The sequence below is a fragment of the Syngnathus leptorhynchus genome, chromosome 1 (genome assembly GCF_054491065.1).
Source record: "Syngnathus leptorhynchus isolate UIUO chromosome 1, UIUO_Slep, whole genome shotgun sequence".
Lineage (NCBI taxonomy): Eukaryota > Metazoa > Chordata > Actinopteri > Syngnathiformes > Syngnathidae > Syngnathus > Syngnathus leptorhynchus.
Genome location: NC_141195.1, coordinates 2,459,760 through 2,476,277, shown reverse-complemented (window position 1 = coordinate 2,476,277; position 16,518 = coordinate 2,459,760). Strand labels below are relative to the sequence as shown.

The 16,518-nt window shown below is 43.3% G+C and overlaps 1 protein-coding gene across 2 annotated transcripts in view; it reads left to right on the top strand.

Moving 5' to 3' along the window:
• The window catches only part of stat6 (signal transducer and activator of transcription 6, interleukin-4 induced), a 76,660-nt gene that overhangs the window by 34,232 nt on the left and 25,910 nt on the right, over positions 1–16,518 (top strand). For both annotated transcript variants that reach the window (XM_085928828.1, XM_085928743.1), the window contains exons 7-8: positions 5,061–5,209; positions 12,581–12,697. In XM_085928828.1, coding sequence (XP_085784954.1) covers positions 5,061–5,209; positions 12,581–12,697 — 266 coding nt within the window. The remainder of the gene's footprint in view (positions 1–5,060; positions 5,210–12,580; positions 12,698–16,518) is intronic.

The window sequence follows — 16,518 nt, the reverse complement described above, 5'->3', positions numbered from 1 at the left end:
AGTTTATTTTTCTTCTTATTAGTGTGAAGGCGAAGGCCTTCAGACTATTGTTATTCTACTTTATTTTTCTTATTATTATTATTAAACAATTTATTCCTCCCACTTTTTTGACACCTAACTACTCCCACATGCTTTAACCGATTCACCCCATTCCAACTTTCACACGTTCCAAAAATTCACGGCATGATTGTTAGTATATTATTTGTTCATAACATTTACCGTTTTTGCATAATTAGCAAATTTGTGCCTTAAAATCCCCCATTCATTCTTAATGGCGCATTCAACACGAGCCAAAATCCCGAGCGAGTTCGAATTTTGACATCTGACAACTTTTATCATGATTTCTTTCCTTAACTCATTTATTTAACTCATTTATTTTATATTTATTTATTTTTCATTCATTCATTAATTTATTCATTTAATTTTAATTTAAAAACATCATTTTACCAAACGTCATTTACCATTTATATTTCTCGTTTAATAGCATTATTCCACCACAGCAACGCTAAGTCGCTGTTTAGCTCAGTAAGAAGAGAATGGCGCTATCAACACGAGCCACGTCCGCGAGCGAGTTCGAATCCCGCTTGGCCATAATTTTTTTATTCATTAATTTTTCATTCATTCAATTTTAACACATCACTTTAATAATTATTTTCATCATCATCATTAATTTACCATTTTTATTTTATTTAATCATCATTATTAATTTACCATTTTAATTTCATTTAATCTTTATTTCGAGTCCCACAATAGTGTGAAGTGCCTTCGCCTTCACATGCAATTTCTCCAGAAATTGCCAATTCTAGTTAGTGTGAAGGCGAAGGCCTTCACACTATTGTTGTTCTACTTTATTAGTGTGAAGGCGAAGGCCTTCACACTATTGTTATTCTACTTTATTTTTCTTCTTATTAGTGTGAAGGCGAAGGCCTTCACACTATTGTTATTCTACTTTATTTTTCTTCTTATTAGTGTGAAGGCGAAGGCCTTCACACTATTGTTATTCTACTTTATTTTTCTTCTTATTATTATTATTAAACAATTTATTCCTCCCACTTTTTTGACACCTAACTACTCCCACATGCTTTAACCGATTCACCCCATTCCAACTTTCACACGTTCCAAAAATTCACGGCATGATTGCTAGTATTTTATTTGTTCATAACATTTACCGTTTTTGCATAATTAGCAAATTTGTGCCTTAAAATCCCCCATTCATTCTTAATGGCGCATTAGACAAGAGTGACGTTCAGGAGTGAGTTCAAATTTTGACATCTGACAACTTTTTTCATGATTTCTTTCCTTAACTCGTTTATTTAACTCTTTTATTTTTTATTTATTTATTTTCCATTCATTCATTTAGTTATTCATTTAATTTTAAGTTAAAAACATCATTTTACCGTTTTAACGGCATTTACCGTTTTTATTTCTTGTTTAATATCATCATTCCACCGCAGCAACACTAAGCCGCTGTTTAGCTCAGTAAGAAGACAATGATCCTAAGAACACGAGCCACGTCCGCGAGCGAGTTCGAGTCCCGGTTGGCCATAATTTTTTTATTCATTAATTTTTCATTCATTCAATTTTAACACATTTTAATAATTATTTTCATCATTCATTTAGTTTTTCATTTAATTTTAAGTTAAAAACATCATTTTACCGTTTTAACGGCATGTACCATTTTTATTTCTCGTTTAATATCATCATTCCACCACAGCAACACTAAGCCGCTGTTTAGCTCAGTAAGAAGAGACTGGAATTTGGAGCACGAGCGCTGTTCCCGTGCGAGTTCGAATCCGGCTTGACCAATATTTTTTTTTCATTCATTCAATTTTAACACATCACTTTAATAATTATTTTCATCATCATCATTAATTTAACATTTTTATTTTATTTAATCATCAATTTACCAATTTTATGTCATTTAATCATCATTTCGAGTCCCACAATAGTGTGAAGTGCCTTCGCCTTCACACGCAATTTCTCCAGAAATTGCCAATTCTAGTTATTATTATTAAACAATTTATTCCTCCCACTTTTTTGACACCTAACTACTCCCACATGCTTTAACCGATTCACCCCATTCCAACTTTCACACGTTCCAAAAATTCACGGCATAATTGCTAGTATTTTATTTGTTCATAACATTTACCGTTTTTGCATAATTAGCAAATTTGTGCCTTAAAATCCCCCATTCATTCTTAATGGCGCATTAGACACGAGCGACGTTCAGGAGTGAGTTCAAATTTTGACATCTGACAACTTTTTTCATGATTTCTTTCCTTAACTCGTTTATTTAACTCTTTTATTTTTTATTTATTTATTTTCCATTCATTCATTTAGTTATTCATTTAATTTTAAGTTAAAAACATCATTTTACCGTTTTAACGGCATTTACCGTTTTTATTACTTGTTTAATATCATCATTCCACCGCGGCAACACTAAGCCGCTGTTTAGCTCAGTAAGAAGACAATGGTCCTTTGAACACGAATTCAAAAATTCAGCATTTTCAATTTTGAAATTCCACCAAATTCCCCAAAATTCCGTTTTTCACCTCTAGTTTCCACATTTTTCAACCGATTCAACCCATTCCGACTTTCAACTCTTCATCTTTTTCCTTCCTATGACGCAAATTCCCATTTCCCATAGATTCCACATTTTCAAATTTGAAATTCCACCAAATTCTCAAAAATTCCGTTTTTCACCTCTAAATTCTACATTTCTCGAGAAATTCAACTCATTCCAAAATCATTCCGCAGTATTCCCCCCCAAAAAATATTCAGCTTCTTCGCCTTCACACGCAATTTCTCCAGAAATTGCAAATTCTAGTTATTATTATTATTTTTTTTTATGTCCCAAATTCAAAACATTTTCTGGTTCTTTGGGCAAACAGGTTAAGTAAGACATTCACTGAAAGTGAAAAGTTAGTTAAAGCAAATATAATGCTATTTTAAACGTTTTGTACGTAATTTTTGGACAAAAAGTCACTCCGACTCTATAAGTCGCACCAGCCATCAAATGCACAATAAAGTGAAAAAAAACGTAAACGTTATTTTCCTGCTCCACTTTCTCCAGAGTAAATTCCTCCCTGAGAAAACACACATTGACAACTTAAGTATTTCTCGGACTAAAAGTCGCTCCGGAGTATAAGTCGCACCAGCCATAAAATGCACAATAAAGTTAAAAAAAAACATATATGTCTCATCGGAGTATAAGTCGCACTTTTGGGGCAAATTTATTTGTCAAAATCCAACACCAAAAACAGACATGAACCAGCAACAACAGGCTAAACGATACGGTATGCTAACGTAACATATACACAAACGAGGAGCTGAGAACGGGCCTGACGTAACATTCAGAGTTATTCAAGTAAGTTTTACATAAATAACACGTTTATCAAACCATCTGTGTCACTCCAATTCATTAAACACATTGATCGTCCTTTATGTAAACAATGCCCCGTGTATGCGCTGCATATGCGCTGCGTATGCGCCGACTATGCGCCGGACTCATTGTGAGTTGCAGTTCTAATTATTCCACAGACCCATATAACGATAAATAAAGTATATATCAAATAATTATCATATGGGAAACGTAATTTCGATCTCTTTGTGTGCCTTAACGTGAAGAAATTGACAATAAAGCAGACTTTGACTTTGATAAAGTATATTTCAAATAACTATCATATTAAAACAATATTATCAAACCATCTGTCACTCCAAATCATTAAATCCATCGATCAAATTCCTCGTCCTTTATGTCAACATTGCCGCGCGTGCGCCGCACAGATCTAGTATATAACTATATTGTAGCGTTAACAAAGTACCAGGAAAGACGTGGGTCTGGTAAACGGCTCTTTATCTAACAAAACAATAGTTCAACGAGCCAACAACTACTGAACTGTAACAATAAAAACATATACAAATTGCTACACAAAATAAAATATATCAAATAACTATAACATAAATAACAAGTTTTTCAAACCTTGTGTCACTCCAAATCATTAAATCCTTCAAACGTGGGGCCCTTCATCATCTTCGTCATCCTGTGATCGAATCTTTTGTCCTTTATGTAAACAACCGCCGCACTGCTGACGTCACTTGCAGTTCAAATTACAGTAATCCCTTGCTACATCACGGTTCGTTTATCGCCGTTTCACTACATCGCGGATTTTGGAATTTTGAAAATGTTCAAAATTCAAAATGTTTGAAAAAATTCACGTAAGTCGCTCCTGAGTATGAGTCCCACTCCCCACCCAAACTATGAAAAAAGCAGCGACTTGTAGTCCGAAATATACGGTACCTTTATTTGGTCAACATTTTTTTGCCTTCTCAGTCTGGGCCCTTCGGCAGATTGTTTGCACATTCTGAAGCACAATCGTGTTTTTGTTTCAATTCATTAAAGAATTCAAGCAATTTTTTTATGCATTTGAGATTGTAGGGTGATAGCACATAGATACGAGCGTGAATGGAATGGGTGAAAACGAGGAAATTACAAACATCTCCCAGCAACCTTTTTTTTTCATTAGGGAGAAGAATATGAACTGTTTATTTTTGGAATGATGAACATAGTTCATAAAATTTCAATTATGAACGATGAAATGAACAAGTTCTTTTTAAAATTTGTGAACTGAACTTTAAACTAGTTTGTGTAGAAAAGGAACTTTCCCAACAATGGTAGGCAGTGTGTTTTGGGCCATTGTCTTGCTGCATGATGAAACATCTCCTAATTAATTTTTGGTACATTTTTTCTATAAATTGCCAGGCATTGATGATATAACTCGCGATGGTAGCAGCAGGATGAATTCTGTCCAAAAGTCTGAAATAGTCCAAAATACTATTTTGTCCGTCAATTTACAGAAAAATGCATAAATGCGTCCAAACTAATTGGGTGCACCATCATCATGCAACAAGATAATGACCCATAACACACTGCCATCTCAACAGACTTTATCATGGAGGAGAAGTGAAAGGTCTCAGACTGACCAACTCAATCACCTGATTACAATTCAAGATGTGTAAATATTCAAACCGCGTGTCATTGTAACATTTGATTGTTGCAGAAGCGTTTTCAGTTGCTCAGCGAGTGTGTGGACTGTCTGGACCAGTGTCAGGCCCAACTCCTCAACAGGTTGAAGGCCTGGAGGTGGGAGCAGTACAAGGCAACCATTGGACATCCTTTTCATGACAACCTCAATGTACTGCAGATGTGGTAAGATATCAGTTTATTATTGCAATCAATCTGAAGCAACAGGCTTACAGTATTCAAATGTTACAACCTGGACCACCTAGATAGCCATATTGGCTCATTAATGACTAGGTCAGTATTACTAGCATGTCGTTTTGCCTGTAAACACAAGCTAAAACAGTGTACCATTATTTTATAGACAGTGATGCCGGTAGCGCGTTATTTTGCAGCAAAAAAAGTGAGGCTGGCTTCATCCTTTTGTAAGGATCTAACCCTAACTTGGTGAGTTACTTTGTAACGTGTTACTCTATAGTAGTGGCCATTTTGAGTAACCACTAATTTGATGCATTACTTTTTCTGAAATAATAACTACTGTATTTAGTATTCAAAAACTTACTGTGCTATTTTCTGTCTTAAAGCTAGCAAAACTAATTATATTTAAAAAAAATAAAAAAACTTACTCCATACTTATTTTTAGGTCACCATAGAGAGCTTTCAGGCATATTAGTAGTGAGGCCTAATTTCCACAATGTTTCTTTGAGAACATTAGAAACAGTGGCAGACATTTGCCGCCATGGTGGAGTAGTGAATACCATGAATAAAACCAAAATGTGTAATATTATATGATTTCTGATCATTTATAGATAAACGATGTATAGGGATCGTTTTTTTTCTACTCCCATTGAACATATATACTGGCACTAAACATATATGTATTGATATGTTTTTAATTTTGTTTATGTATTTTATGTTATGTTTAGATTTTAAAATCAATTAATCTAACAATCAAATCACTGTTCTGACCAATGCGCCAGCTTGTTTACTCATTGTTTTAGTCTGGTGGCAAACATCTGCCATTGTCTCTCATGAAAGGAGTATGTTATAAATATGTGTTATGATTACATATACCTATTAGATTTAAAGGTAACACCACAAGTGGGTAGACATTCAAAGCAGCCCCAAAAGAAGCAGCTGAAAAATTTCAAGAATGTGTTATGATTACATATACCTATTAGATTTAAAGGTAACACCACAAGTGGGTAGACATTCAAAGCAGCCCCAAAAGAAGCAGCTGAAAAATTTCAAGAATGTTGGCTAATTGCCTGACCAGGCTCACTGGAGAGACCTAAAATATATTATAGCGATTATCGTCTTTGATTAAATAATTCATTGTGAAAGCATAGATTAAACACAAAGTAATGCCTTACTGGCATCACTTCTTACATGTAGTCTCTAGTCCGACGTTAGAGTACACGAATGTAGCCCAATGATGAGCCGATAGATTTGTCAAAGACAAACGTAGAGTCCATCCATCCATCGATCTTCTTCCGCTTATCCGGCGTCGGGTCGCGGGGGCAGCAGCTTTAGGAGGGACTCCCAGACCTCCCTCTCCCAAGCCACTACATCCAGCTCATCCTAGGGGATCCCAAGGCGTTCCCAGGCCAGCCGAGAGACAGTCTCTCCAGCGCGTCCTGGGTCGTCCCCGGGGTGGGACATGCCCGGAACACCTCCCCATGGAGGCGTCCAGGAGGCATCCTGATGAGATGCCCGAGCCACCTCATCTGGCTCCTCTCAACATGGAGGAGAAGTGGCTCTACTCCGAGTCTCTCCCGGATGACCGAGCTTCTCACCCTATCTCTAAGGGAGAGCCCGGACACCCTGCGGAGGAAACTCATTTCGGCCGCTTGTATCCTGGATCTCGTTCTTTCGTTCACGACCCACAGCTCGTGACCATAGGTGAGGGTAGGAGCGTAGATCGCTCTGTAAATCGAGAGCTTTGCCATTTGGCTCAGCTCTCTTCACCACGACGGACCGGTACAGAGTCCGAATTACTGCCGACGCTGCACCGATCCGCCTGTCGATCTCGCGCTCCATCCTGCCCTCACTAGTGAACAAGACCCCAAGATACTTGAACTCCACTTGGGGCAGGATCTCATCCCCGATCCGGAGAGGGCATTCCACCCTTTTCCGACAGAGGACCATGGACTCGGATTTGGAGGTGCTGACCCTCATCCCGACCGCTTCACACTCGGCTGCGAACCGCTCCAGTGAGAGCTGGAGATCACGGACTGAAGAAGCCAACAGCAGCACGTCATCTGCAAAAAGCAGTGACGCGATACTGAGGTCCCCTAACCGGACCCCCTCAACGCCTCGGCTGCGCCTAGAAATTCTGTCCATAAAAATTATGAACAGAATCGGTGACAAAGGGCAGCCTTGGCGGAGTCCAACCCTCACTGGGAACGAATCCGACTTACTGCCGGAAATGCGGACCAAACTCTGGCATCGGTGATACAGGGACCGAACCGCCCTTATCAGTTGGCTCGGCACCCCGTACTCTCGAAGCACCCTCCAGAGAACCTCCGAGGGACACGGTCGAACGGCTTCTTCAAGTCCACCAAACACATGTGGACTGGTTGGGCGAACTCCCATGCACCCTCGAGTATCCTGCAGAGGGTGTAGAGCTGGTCCACTGTTCCACGGCCAGGACGAAAGCCACACTGCTCCTCCTGAATCTGAGGCTCTACCTCCCGACGGACCCTCCTCTCCAGCACCCCTGAATAGACCTTACCAGGGAGACTGAGAGTGTGATTCCCCTGTAATTGGAACACACCCTCCGGTCCCCCTTCTTAAAGAGGGGAACCACCACCCCAGTCTGCCAATCCAGAGGCACCGTCCCCGATGTCCACGCAATGCTGTAGAGGCGTGTCAGCCATGACAGCCCCACAACATCCAGAGCCTTTAAGAACTCCGGGCGGATCTCATCCACCCCCGGGGCCTTGCCACCGAGGAGTTTTTTAACTACCTCAGTGACTTCGACCCCCGAGATTAGAGAGTCCGCCTCAGAGTCCTCAGGCCCTGCTTCCACAATGGAAGGCGCGTCGGTGGAATTGAGGTCTTCGAAGTATTCCCCCCACCGACTCACGACATCCCGAGTCGAGGTCAGCAACACACCATCTCCACTGTAAACAGTGTTGACCGTGCACTGCTTCCCCATCCTGAGACGCCGGATGGTGGACCAGAATTTCCTCGAAGCCGTCCGGAAGTCATTCTCCATGGCCTCGCCAAACTCCTCCCACGGCCGGGTTTTTGCCTCAGCAACCGCCAAAGCCGCGTTCCGCTTGGTTATCCGGTACCTGTCAGCTGCCTCAGGAGTCCCGCAGGCCAAAACGGCTCTATAGGACTCCTTCTTCAGCTTGACGGCATCCCTAACCGCCGGTGTCCACCAGCGGGTTCGGGGATTACCGCCACGACAGGCACCAACAACCTTACGGCCACAGCTCTTGTCGGCTGCCTCAACAATGGAGGCGCGGAACATGGTCCACTCGGACTCAATGTCCCCCGCCTCCCCCGGGACGTGGGAAAAGCTCTGCCGGAGGTGGGAATTGAAGCTCTTCCTGACGGGGGATTCTGCCAGACGTTCCCAGCAGACCCTCACAGAGCATTTGGGTCTGCCAGGTCGGACCGGCATCTTCCCCCACCATCGGAGCCAACCCACCACCAGGTGGTGATCAGTTGACAGCTCCGCCCTCTCTTCACCCGAGTTTCCAAAACATGCGGCCGCAAATCCGATGACACGACTACAAGGTCGATCAATGAACTGCGGCCTAGGGTGTCCTGGTGCCCAGTGCGCACATGGACACCCTTATGCTTGAACATGGTGTTCATTATAGAAAATCCGTGTCGAGCACAGAAGTCAAGTCAAGTCAAGTTTTTATATAGCCCTAAATCACAAGCAGTCTCAAAGGGCTTTGTCCTCTGCATTTAACCCATCCCCATGTGATTTTGATCCATCCCCTGGGGGAGAGGGGAGCAGTGAGCAGCAGCGACGCCGCGCTCGGGAATCATTTTTGGTGATCTAACCCCCCAATTCCAACCCTTAATGCTGAGTGCCAAGCAGGGAGGCAATGGGTTCCATTTTTATAGTCTTTGGTATGACCCGGCCGGGGTTTGAACCCACAACCTTCCAGTCTCAGGGCGGACACTCTACTACTAGGCCACTGAGCTGGTCAATAAGTCCAATAATAGAACACCGCTCGGGTTCAGATCGGCCATTCCTGCCAATCACGCCCTTCCAGGTCTCACTGTCATTGCCCACGGTGAGCATTGAAATCACCCAGTAGAACGATGGAGTCCCCAGAAGGAGCGCTCTCCAGAACTTCCTCCAGGGACTCTAAGAAGGGTGGGTACTCTGAGCTGCCGTTCGGTGCATAGACACAAACAACAGTCAGGACCCGTCCCCCCACCCGAAGGCGGAGGGCGGCTACCCTCTTGCTCACCGGGGTGAACCCCAATGTGCAGGCGCCCAGCCGGGGGGCAATAAGTATGCCAATACCTGCTCGACGCCTCTCACCATGGGCAACTCCAGAGTGGAAGAGAGTCCAGCCCCTCTCGAGAGGGCTTGTACCAGAGCCCAAACTATGTGTGGAGGCAAGTCCGACTATGTCTAGTCGGAACCTTTCTGCCTCACACACCAGCTCGGGCTTCTTTCCAGCCAGAGAGGTGACATTCCATGTCCCCAGAGCCAGCCTCTGCAGCCGGGGATCGGACCGCCAAGGTCCCCGCCTTTGGCCGCCACCCAGCTCAGTATGCACCCGACCCCTTTGGCCCCTCCTATAGGTGGTGAGCCCATTGGAAGGGGGACCCACGTTTTCTTTTCGGTCTATGCCCGACTGGACCCCATGAGCGAAGGCCCGGCCACCAGGCGCTCGCCTTCGAGCCCCACCTCCAGGCCTGGCTCCAGAGAGGGGCCCCGGTGACCCGCGTCCGGGCGAGGGAAAACTGTCCATATATTTAATTCGTCATAAGGGGTCTTCTGAGCCGTGCTTTGTCTGGCCCCTCACCTAGGACCCTTCTGCCATGGGTGACCCTACCAGGGGCATGAAGCCCCAGACAACATGGCTCCTAGGATCATAGGGGCACGCAAACCCCTCCACCACGATAAGGTGACGACTCACGGAGGGGCAAAACGTAGAGTGTCGTGGCAAATTTTGAATTGCCTTGCCTATAGCACTGATAGTACTGTCAACATTTGTGCCAGTATTTGCACAAAGGTTATTTGTGTTTACCTCACCACCAAAGAAGGGATGCTGAACTTTGCCTTTTTTAGTACTGCCAGGCCTTTTTTAGTACTATCATAGCCTGTGTTGCGTACATAATCAACGATTGGATGGCTGGCGTATGGGACAGATCAGGACCACTACGACGAAAGTCTGACATGTCAGAATTTTTGTTCGTCTTGCCACTAAGTGTGACAGAACATATGTCATCCTTTGAGTGGTTCTTGGGCATACATAAGAATACAGTGCCCTCCTACTTTTGACGAGTGATTTGACATGGCGCGTGCAATTAAACAAACGATCAAAATGGCATAAAAAGGAACGGACAGTAACTCAGCTGATCTCAGCCACAATATGGAGGATTTGAGGAACTGTGGAGGCAGCTAGATTCATTGCTTCAATTCTTTCGGGAGAAATCCAGCTAAACAACAATGCCAACTAAAACGTCAGTTTCCGAATATTTGTCCGAGGCAAAGATTTAACTGCGTGAAGCTGGCCCCCCACCCAACGCAAAATTTAAGGAAACTAGTCTGTTTCGTTTGTGGTGGTTTGTGCAACAAAAATTTTTGTTTGTGCAGCAACGATTTTCGAGTTTTTCGCCACCCTGTTGCCACATGTCTTACCGGCCTGCAGAGGTCACTTTGCATTGTAATTAGTTGGATAGTACATGTGTAAGAATTGAGGAGTTATCAGGATGTCAAGTGAAAAAATTGTTAGAATAAAATACTACATCACAGGGGGTTAATGACGATGCATGATTTTAATCATGAAAAATTGCAATGGCACAAACAAATGGTTAATTAACAATCTATGGAACAAGGATTTGACATCTCCAGAAAATAAATTAATATGAAATAAATGACAAATTGAATGATTCACTGAGCGCAAACTAAATTTTTTGCGGCAGAAACAATCAATCAACAAACAAAAGTTAAATGGGGGCTGAGTGACGACAAATGAAACTTTTTGCTGCACAAACCGGCGCAAACGAAGCACAAACGAACGGGACCATTTTGGGTCCATTTGGAGAAAAATGGGGGGCTGGGTGACGTCATCGCTATAAATCAAATGTGTAATAACTAAAAAACCAGAGCAGCACAAACGAAACTTTTTGCTGCACAAACCAGCACAAACGAAGCACAAACGAACGGTACCATTTTGGGTCCATTTGGAAAAAAAGGGGGGGCTGGGTGACGTCATCGCGATAAAAATAAATGTCTAATGTCTACGAAACCGGAGCAGCACAAACAATTTTTTTTGCTGCACAAACCAGCACAAACGAACGGTACCATTTTGGGTCCATTTGGAGGAAAATGGGGGGCTGGGTGACGTCATCGCCATAAAATAAATGTCTAATATCTACGAAACCGGAGCAGCACAAACGAAACTGTTTGCTGCACGAACCAGCACAAACGAAGCACAAACAAACGGTACCATTTTGGGTCCATTTGGAGGAAAATGGGGGGCTGGGTGAACTCTGGATGACCTATAAAATAATCTTTTATAACTCGAAAATCGTTGCTGCACAAACAAAAATTTTTGTTGCACAAACCACCACAAACGAAACAGACTAGTTTCCTTAAATTTTGCGTTGGGTGGGGGGGCAGCTTCACGCAGTTAAATCTTTGCCTCAGACAAATATTCAGAAACTGACGTTTTAGTTGGCATTGTTGTTTAGCTGGATTTCTCCCGAAAGAATTGAAGCAATGAATCTAGCTGCCTCCACAGTTCCTCAAATCCTCCATATTGTGGCTGAGATCAGCTGAGTTACTGTCCGTTCCTTTTTATGCCATTTTGATCGTTTGTTTAATTGCACGCGCCATGTCAAATCACTCGTCAAAAGTAGGAGGGCACTGTATTCTTATGTATGCCCAAGAACCACTCAAAGGATGACATATGTTCTGTCACACTTTGTGGCAAGACGAACAAAAATTCTGACATGTCAGACTTTCGTCGTAGTGGTCCTGATCTGTCGTTCTCGAAAATCGTTGCTGCACAAACGAAGATTTTTGCTGCACAAACGAAGCAAAAACGAAACTTCACGCAGGTAAAGAATTCCCCACATTTTGCATCGAAAAACAAAAATGTCATCTATCGAGCCGGTCGACCTCCGGGGTCCACTGTAATTATGAGTTCTTTGATGTCCTAACTCCTGATGAAACAAATCAAGGAGTGCTACAGCATCTTTCTTCCGCTTGGAAAGTCTCTGGCCTCTTTTCTGTGAAACAATAGGCCACCGTTTCATAGTTAAAAGGGGAGTCACTTATCGTCCTCTTATAACAGATGCAATATCATTAAGTTTGTAAATCTCAATGTGCCTCATGTGATCATGTGTCAGGTGTGAGCAGCTTCTTGGGGTGAATGGGAAGCTGAGACAGGAATTAATGCTGATCGTGGAACCAATCCCAGAGTTGCAGGAAAGGCTAAGACAGCTTCTGCAGCTTCTGGTTCAAAGGTAGGTTCTCATTTAGATACATTACACATACATGCCAACTTTGGGTTGTGAAAAATAGGATTTCGTTTTCATAGGCATGAAAGAATAGGGAGATTTATTTTGACCGACGTATCAGTCCATGATTTCTTTGGCCGCACGGGCATGCGGTTATGCGTCAATCGGTTTCTGGCCGTATGTCACACAATTTTGTGTTGTGAAAAGTTGATTTTTTTTTTTCCCCATCAGGGTTTCGGACCCTACCATAGCGGTCTGCAACAACCAGTCCGAGGCCCAACATCAGTCTGTAGACCAATTAGTAACAGGCTGTAGAGAAATTCTTTAAAAAATCACAGATAGTTTGAACACACCAAGCTGACATAAAAATCGAGTTTTGCGTTAATTGCAGCATTTGATAACAATTGCATTATTCTGATGAGACGATGAGATTGAGATTATTGCGGCATGGCTAATAATGGAACATAACATCTGTCTGTAAACAGATGAGACAAAACAACTGTCTCTGCTGATGTGCTTTTTAATTTTACCTCGTAATGTGCAGAAAACATGGGACAGCAAAGTCAAAGTCTGCTTTATTGTCAATTTCTTTACGTCACGACACACAAAGAGATTGAAATTTTGTTTCCTACAATCCCACGGTGACAAGACATATATAAATAACATCCTGCTCTCCACACCTTTTTTGGATTGTCTACACTGTTTGTACTGTGTCTTCTCTGCATCCATTGCAGCCTGGTCATCCTGACCAAGGACCGTCCCATCTGTGGTCTCTTCTCAAGGTTTCTCATTTCCCCTAGTTGGAGTTTTGAGTTTTTCCTTGCCCTCCTGGGAGTTTAAGATCAGGGGATGGCTGAGAATATTTGTCATTTTCACATGTCCCGAGTGTTGTTAGTCACCTAAATGTTGAACAGAGACTGTGATGTACTGGAGTCAAATTCCTTGTTTGGCACGCTCAAACATGGAAAATAAAAATTCTTGAATCTTGAATATATACTATATTATATTGGTCCACGGACAAACAAAACATTCAAGTAAACAACACAAAAAGTAAAAACAAGAAGGCACATCCAATGAATAAATAAGAGCAATGAATAAATAATAAATTATAAATAAATAAATGAATAAATAGATAAATAAGAGGAGCAAAACTGAGCAAGCGTGCATACAGCAGACAACCAGAATATAGTGCAAAAGTACAGAACGTGATGTGGAGGGGGGAGAGAGTTCAGGATCCTGACAGCTTGGAGTATGAAGCTGTTAGTGCAGGGGTGTCCAAACTTTTTGCAAGGAGGGCCAGATTTGATAAAGTGAAGGGGCCCGGGGGCCAGTAGTTTTTTCGGACATTTTTTTAACTACAATTTCATCCAAATAAACACTGTTATAAAACAAATTTCATTCTCCCAATTGTCTTTATTTTTTAAATGACAAAATAACCAAATATAAGCCACTCAGGCAGATGTGAACAACTCTAAAAACACAAATTCTGCCTTTCATTCATATCTGAAGAGTCCGATAACATTGAACAAACTGTATGAAATACCTTAAATTTACTTGAGTTTGAAATTATTTTCGCCTCATGAACATTTTAAACAGGAGTTATAAGTAATACATAAAATACGATAACATTGAACAAACTGTATGAAATACCTTAAATTTACATGAGTTTAAAATTATTTTCGCCTCATGAACATTTCCCACAGGGTTCACGCAGCCGGTTCGCGCGTACCCTTTTCACAACGGGTTTATTTCCGCATTTTACTTGCGCATGCTCCGCATAGCAGGACAGCTGTAGTCATGTTCTCGCTGTGAAATCACGCCGGGTCGCGCGAGATTACATTTCTGCGGCATAAATATAAAATAGCTTTGGTACGTGTGTATTAAAGCGCTGGTCAACATTGGCGGCGGGCCACATACTAAAGATTTTATCACAGAGGCTGCGGGCCTGATAAAATTTGACCACGGGCCGCAATTGGCCCGCGGGCCGGACTTTGGACATGTCTGTGTTAGTGAGTCTGGTGGTGCGGGAGCGCAGGCTTCTGTACCTCTTCCCAGAGTGCAGAACGTCTTGCTGACGTTCAGCAGGAGGTTGTTGTCCCTGCACCATGTGTCCAGAAGGTCGACTTCAAACCTGTATTGAGTCTTGTCGCCTTTGGTGATGAGACCCACTTGAGTCGTGTCATCAGCAAATTTCAGCATGCGGTTGTTGGTGTAGGTTGCAGTGAAGTCATGCGTCAGCAGGGTGAAGAGCAGCGGACTGAGCACGCAGCCTTGGGGGGCCCCCGTGCTCAGCGTGATGCTGCTTGAGATATTGTCACCAACACGTACTACTTGAGGCCTCTGACAGAGGAAGTCCAGTAGCCAGTTGCAGAGGTAGGTACTGAGTCCCAGTTTGTCGAGTTTACAGATGGGTTGCTGTGGTACAATGGTGTTGAACGCAGAACTGAAGTCCACAAACAGCAATCTCACAAGCAAGTCTCTTTTTTCCAGGTGGGTGAGGGCTGAGTGGAGGGCAGAGCAGATTGCATCCTCAAAGGACCGTTTGGCTCGTTACGCAAACTGGAAGGGGTCAAGGGTGGGGGGGAGAATGGATCTGACGTGTGTCATGACAAGCCTCTCAAAGCACTTCATGATGATGGGTGTCAGTGCCACGGTGCAGTAGTCATTGAAGCAGAATGGAGCAGTTTTCTTCGGCACAGGTATGATAGTGGCAGAAACATGATGGGATGATGGCTTGCTGCAGGGAAATGTTAAAGATGTCTGTGAAGACACCCTTAAGATCCTCAGCGCAGTCCTTCAGCGCTCGACCTGGGATGTTGTCTGGGCCTGCCGCCTTACGGGTGTTGATAGCAGCAAGTGTCCTCACGCTATCGGCAGAGAGGCACAGGGGCTGCTCGTGTGGAGGGGGAGGGGTCTTCAGCGGGCAAGTGTTGTTCTGAGCTTCAAAGCGAGCAAAGAAGCGGTTCAGATTGTTGAGCAGAGGGATGTTGCCCTCACAGCTCTGCGGCGCGGGCTTGTTATCCGTGATGGTCTGAATGCCTTGCCATAGGCTTCGTGCATTCCTCCTGTCTTTGAAGTGGGCGGTAATCTTGCAAGTGAATGCCTTTTTTGCTTCCTTGATGCTCCGGGACAGGTTGGCCCTCGCTGTTCTCATGCCAGCTTCATCCCCAGCTATGTAGGCTTTGTCTGGCCCTCAGCAGCCTGAGGACAGCCCCTGTCAGACATGACTTCCAGTTAGCCCGAGTGATGATGTATTTTGTGTGGGTCACATCATCAATGCACTTAGTGATGTAAGAGGTTACAGAGTCTGTGTACTACTCTATGTCTGTCTGGTTGTTGCAAGTGGCTGCCTGCTTAAACATTTCCCAGTCTGTTGTGTCAAAGCAGTCTTGAAGAGCACCAGAGGCTCCCTCAGACCACACTCTCACCCGATTGCGAACCGGCCAGGATGCTTTCACTCTTTGTCTGTACGCGGGCATAAGCATAACAGTGATATGGTCAGAAAGTCCAATGTGGGTGAGGGTGTTTATCTGTAGTTTAGACCAGGTCCAGGAAGCTGTCACCACGTGGTGGAAAATTAACATGCTGGTGTAGCTTTGGAAATTTAGGTCTGTATGATTAAAATCCCCAGCGAAGATGATGAAACCATCAGGGTGGGCCATCTGTTGTTCCCTGACAGCCTGGTACTGTTTCTCTAAGAGCCGTGATCCTGTCGCTTTCAATGTTTGAAGGCGGGATGTATACTGTGACAAGCAGAATCACAGTAATTTCCCTTGGCAGGTAAAAATAACGGCACTTTATGATCACAAACTCCGCCAGTGGCGAGC